The sequence below is a fragment of the Leptidea sinapis genome, chromosome Z (assembly GCF_905404315.1).
Source record: "Leptidea sinapis chromosome Z, ilLepSina1.1, whole genome shotgun sequence".
Lineage (NCBI taxonomy): Eukaryota > Metazoa > Arthropoda > Insecta > Lepidoptera > Pieridae > Leptidea > Leptidea sinapis.
In genome coordinates, this window is record NC_066312.1 from 3,683,071 (window position 1) to 3,689,345 (window position 6,275).

At 32.2% G+C, this 6,275-nt stretch overlaps 1 protein-coding gene across 2 annotated transcripts in view; it reads right to left on the reverse strand.

Annotated features, from left to right (window-relative positions):
* Positions 1 to 5,228, reverse strand: part of LOC126978825 (5'-AMP-activated protein kinase subunit gamma-1) — a 119,430-nt gene extending 114,202 nt beyond the window's left edge. The window contains exons 1-2 of one of the 2 annotated variants that reach the window (XM_050827909.1): positions 5,032 to 5,228; positions 588 to 1,647 (exon numbers count right to left, since the gene is read on the reverse strand). In XM_050827909.1, coding sequence (XP_050683866.1) covers positions 588 to 1,451 — 864 coding nt within the window. In that variant the 5' untranslated portion in view covers positions 1,452 to 1,647; positions 5,032 to 5,228. The remainder of the gene's footprint in view (positions 1 to 587; positions 1,648 to 5,031) is intronic. The other variant, XM_050827910.1, reaches the window with a different exon arrangement.
* Between the last annotated feature and the right edge of the window lie 1,047 nt (positions 5,229 to 6,275).

A 6,275-nucleotide genomic window follows, 5' to 3' on the forward strand; every position in this document is an offset into this window, starting at 1 on the left:
TTGATCACTTTAATTTACAAATCAAAATGGTGAGCATTAACTATTAAGATTTTTTTTTAATCGTTGTTACGACAAGACAATAGACGTCTTAGTATCAAAATACCTGGTCATCTGAAAGGCAAAACCAAATTGGCTATGAAGAAACTTGGGGTCAACAATAAAGAGACACAACACTTCAACCTGGCCCATATTCTAGGGCTCTATAAGTCGCAGGTCCGGCCACATATGGAGTAATGTACTCCTGTGCATATCAGCTCAAACTATTTGACAGAGTTCAACACACTGTTCCGTACGTCCCTTATTGAGTGCCTGCCGCACTTTTCACGAGGAGCGCTCAGAAGAGCTGTTTGACGTGATACCTGTTGCCAACCTAATCACCATTTTGATGTCGTTACGGGTACCTTTAAAATTAGCTAACGCGTTGTACCCCCATAAAGGTGTACAACGCGTATGTAGTACCTCTAATGGAGCATGTTAGTATGAGTGATATTGATCATTAGCATTAGTTAGGTAATTCCTAGGTTTTCGTTATCCATACGAAAAGACAAATACAAAAAAAGAAACGAATAATAAATTAATATACTCACATTTCTGTCTTCACTTCTCTTAATCCATATATCTTCGGAGCTTGTCGGAACACCGTCAACGGTCGATCTGATTTCAATTAAACTACTATCAAAATAATTCTTATCGCGATGGAGATTCTCACCAGTAAATATCGATCTTATACTTGGACGTTGCTCTTCGGGACCCTTGGTACCAAAATGAACAGTATGGGAATTACTGACGTGCGTTCGAAACGGTTTGTCAACTGTTTTTGTTCCGACGTCTTTCTGAGAATTTTCTTCGGCAGTTGTAACTAAAAACTTATGTTTCGCGCCTATAACAACTGTATGTTCTGTCGTATCTTCTTTATTAGCATTTGTTTCATTCTCATCGTGATCATCTGTTTTTACTTGATTGTTATTGTTATTTTTAGAACCTTCCTTTCTCTTAAAATCTAAAGCAAACTTTTGTGGTGAAATCGTGCTAGAGCTCTCCTTTTTTATATCATCTTCATCTTCCTCTCGACATTGTGAAAGCCGACGTCTTTCATTAAATGAAAAAGGAGATGTCGAATTTGAACTGCGACTTGAAAGATTATTGCAGTGATTCATAAAATAATGCTGGAAGAAACTATCGGTTTCCGGAGTATCATTTCTATCTCCCTGTATAATGTCTTTTAGGGCAGCTAAAGATGTGATAGTGTTATAATTGATAGCATTTACGAGCTCTTCACTGTCGGTGGAGCTTGCCGAGTCACTTTCATTGTCATCATTTACGATATTAGCATCCTGTTCGATACAACTTATAGCTTTGTTATCATCTAACACCATTTCCTTTTTCGTCTCATTTTTACTTCTTCTTCGACTTGTATTACTATTAGATGATTTGTTGTTATAGTTATCCATCGAACGGCATGTGTAAATCGAGTCGAACGAAAGCAGCACTTATTCCCTCGTACTTAGTTGCTATAGTATCACATACAGTCACATGTCTGGGAAACACTAGGTGATATCATAACTAGTTTTAGAATTAATATCACGAAATGATTGATACGAGCCCAATATTGGATCGCAGAATACTTCCAAAACACATTTCAATAACCTGAAAGTTGGTCAAACGTTGATTGTTTCATTCCAACCCATTAACTAAATGAGTTCAGAAAGTCATTTGCAATGGAATGTATTCATCCTAGGAAACTCAGTTATTACTGTTTCAAACTAACTGCCTTAATTACTCCCAGTTGCAATTCAAATGCAAATATATACTAGTTAATTAAGATATAATATAAAGATAAATTAATGGTTATTTGTATTAAGTATATGTATTTTTGTTTGTAATGAGTAAATTCAAAAACTATTTGACTAATTTTAAATCTATTTCACCAGAAAAATATTATATTATCACTGAGTATAGGCATTATGATTTATGGATTATATTGGCATAAATCTACTGTTTGCCTATTTTACGTAGTGTTGTAGAGTTCAAGCCCTTAGTCAACGCTGCGGCGGTTACTTGCAACACTTGCGAGTTGGTTTATTACACACACATAATATATAATAATAATATAATATTGACACACTTTTTACACAAATTATCTTGCCCCAAATTAAACATATATAGCCTGTGTTATGGGTTACAAGACAATGATATATTTAATACAATATACTTACTTAAACATACATAAATTCATATAAACATACATAAATAAATTTAAACATCCATGACTCGGAAACAAACATCCATATTCATCATATAAATGCTTGCACCTACCGGGATTCGAACCCGGTACCTCTAGCTTAGTAGGTAGGATCGCTAACCACTTGGCTATACAGGTCGTCAATACACATATGTGTGTGTAATAATATTATTATCAATCTTTTCACAAGTGTGCAAACACTTATTTTGCAAACACAGACATAGTTTCATGCTGATATGTTCCTTCACCATAAGAGGGTGACTAAACTAACAAATTGTAAAAATAAAAAAAAACCGTGGAACTTGGCGCCTCCTAGATGAATGTCAAAAGCTCTACATAGCCTTTGCGCCACTACACTATTTCTGTGTGCCATGAGCTGAACTTTATTTAAAAAGTTAAGATCCCTATAGTAAATTGAAACAATGTGAGCATCAAAGAAAATGTCAGTTTATGCATTGAGTTTCCAGAGCCCATTCTTCCCAGGTGTAATGCATATATCTTTAGTTTTTGACATTCAATTTATTTTTTTCATTTTATACTATCTAATTCAGTCTGAAGAATGTCTTAATAAAGTATTATTAGTATTGTATCGAGATAGTATTCAAATATTTAGAGACACTTTCTCTGGATCCTTTAATATACCAACATTATATAATTTATTTAATAGGCACATATTGAAGTTCAAATTAAATGTTACAAATAAGAACAAAGGATATATATAAATAGTATTAAAATAAATGGAACCAATTGCTTCATTGTTATTCATAGGTCTACTGAGTTAAGTAAATAAACCATATCAATTGTAACACTCCTAACATTCAACACATTTAAATGATGATTAATGTATTGTTAGAAATATTATAGATTTGCAATAGTTATCTTGGGATGTTTTAATAACCCTTACTATATCAACTAATGTTGTAAATAATTATTGTTTGACCTTGAGAAAAAAATTGAAGATTGTTATATCAGGACTTAGAAGGGAAAATGAAATGAGTATGAGTTCAAAAGATTGTGTTCAAATAGATACTAAAAGATAAACTATTTTATAGAGTGGTCAATACTGTATGTTAATCACTTATCATATACTTTTTTACAAGTTTAATCAACATGACATGAGATAAGAATAATATCTGGTTGGACATTCGAGATGACCTTCTTGCTATTTGCAGTGCTCAATTACTTATTGCTTTGCAAATTTATTCATGTTTTCTGATCCTAGTTATCTCTGAATGAATTAACTCTACTGTACACCGAAGCTGACTGTGGTTCAAACAAATATCAATTATGGTATTGTCTTTAGTCTTATGAGAGGTGGCAAGTGGGCAAATGAGTAACCTGATGCCGGAGATGTGCAATATAAGACATAAACATATGTATTACAAGCTTTGGAGAGCATGATTTAAGGTTTAAGGCTCCTATCTCACATTAATCCAGGAGTACAGCAGCCAGCAGATAATTAAACAAAGTACTTTTCTTTGCAAGTCAAAAAATTTGCTAAAAACTCTTATGGTGAAGGAAACCATAGTGTGGAAACCTGCAAAGATGTTTGTTCACTATGTTTTCCAAATGCCAAACTCTGAGTGGTCTGAACCCTGTCCTTACCCAAAACCAATGAAGTTAGTAAAGCCAATTTATATAAATAAAGTTTTAAAATTTACCTGCAAATATATTCAAAAATGTTGACTAAAATTTGCCAAACACTTACAAAGGCTTCAACTCAGCATATACACATATAGACCAAAATTATGGCCTGACACCAGTACTGGCATGTTCTCACAGGAACTAAAGATATGTATATAAAGTCATATCACATCTTAAGCCCTGTGATCTCTTAAAAAGAACCAAATAATCATAGTCAGTAAGGCCAAGGCATTTGAAATTACTAGTTGCCACTAACACCGACAGTGCTTGTAAAGGGACCAATACATTGGCGATCATTAAAATTCAAATATCCATGCCTAATAAAAAAATATTTGGAAAGGTTATAATTTTTGAACAGCTTTGGATGTTTCGATAACTTTTTAAAACTTAATTCTTTTATCTAGGACTTTATTGATTGAAGTTCATGAATAGAGGGCTTCAGCAAAAGAAACAAAGTGTCATGCAAGGTCCACCACACAGCATCAAGGTAAAAATACCTCAAACACTTAGTATCTGTGTGAATTTAAAACAGGAGTCCAAAGCAAACCTTTGCAACTAACTATAAATGGATGTTCTTAGTATTATTTCAAGCTTAATCAGTATTTTTTTCTAATTGAATATCAAATAATGTTACTAAAATATCCTAGTTGATTATGTTTAAATTTAAAAAAAAAGATAGTCCTATGCAAAGGACTATTGGCTTTAATAAATATACTAAGCTCTCATTCAATTTCATAAGCCACAGTAAGTGTTATAACTTAAAAAGCCCTTTTAATTTATTATAATAAATTAAAATGTAAAATAGTGCAAATAGTGACTAATTATTGGCTCCAGGGTCAGGCATTAGATTAGATAGATCACATAAAATGAATGTAACAATAATTGTTACTAACTAGAATTATTCTAGAAAATGGTATAGAAGCCAACCTTCTTGTTCATAGTGAGTAAGTCGTAAGTCTAATATTATGTTTATTTGATTCACAAGTTAAAATACCTATATTTATTGAAGTTGATAAATCATAACACTCGAATCTCAACTGTTCCGGCAAGTAAAAACTCAAATTTATTTAGAGAACAAACAAATTGTCCAGGAGTAATTAGGGCACTATACGTGATAACATATTACTCAGAATTATGAAACAAACCGTAAACACATCAAACTTTAACAGGCACAGGCTACGTTAAAATTTACAGGTTCACTGATTTAGATTTGAAAATATGTTTTTATTTAGATGCAAAACTTTACTGCGTAAACACAATTGTAAAGTACAGTTTGAAAATTTGAACTTTTTACTTTAGTAAATACAATCAATCTCGAGACTCAAATATTCCACTCATTCAATGACAATTGGCACTGGGACTGAATTTTGTCGGAATTTTTAAGTTTATCCAAAGAATATATAATGGTATGACTAAAATTAGGTACTCTGTGGTTCGGATTATTAGAATTGTCGAAGTTTATAGTTAGTGTTGCCAGTTAGCATCAAAAATTGGGTGACGTGCCCGAAATCAATTTCTTTTAGATTTTTATTATTTATGATGAAAGATATCAACCAACTTTTTTTTTGAGTGTGACTTGGCTGATTTATAAACTTCGGCTTAAACTGATAAATGTCCTTACTTTAATTATTTGCTTTAATGCCTTGAGATGCTTGTTTACAAGTTAAATATTGACATGATGTGATCACAATAGAATCGCTTTCTTTTTTTTCAATAATTATTAAACGACATAACGAATTATTTTAATTTACTACATGAGCGTGTTCAAATGCTACTTATCTCAAAAGACGTTATAGGGCTCGTTTTCAAATACATCGTATTTTTTAAGACAAAAATCTTAAAGTTTACATTATTTTCTAAGGAATCTTAAAATACATAATGAAATTTTAATATCCAGCGATATTATATTTATTTATAGTATTTTATTTATATTGTATGATATCGTGTTTTAAAAACATGTGCGTATACTATATCAGCTCTCTATGATATTTTCATGTCAAAAAACACATTTATAGGAGAAACTCTAGTATGTACTGTAGATGGTCTAGTATGTAATTTAGATGAAATAATATTAATTTTTCAATTAATTGTAACTATATAATAGTTAACATTAAATTGTCACTAACCTCATCCCATGTAAATACTGTCATTTTTTATGAAAATAAGGTACGAGACGAGCGGGACGTTCAACTAATAGTAATTGATAAGCCCTGCCGATTACAATGCAGTGCCACTCGGGATTCTTGAAAAACCCCAAAAATTCTGAGTGGCACTACAACTGCGCTCGTCACCTTGAGACATAAGATGTTAAGTCTCATTTGCTCAGTAATTTCACTAGCTACGGTGCCCTTCAGACCGAAACACAGTAAGACTTACACATTACTGCTTC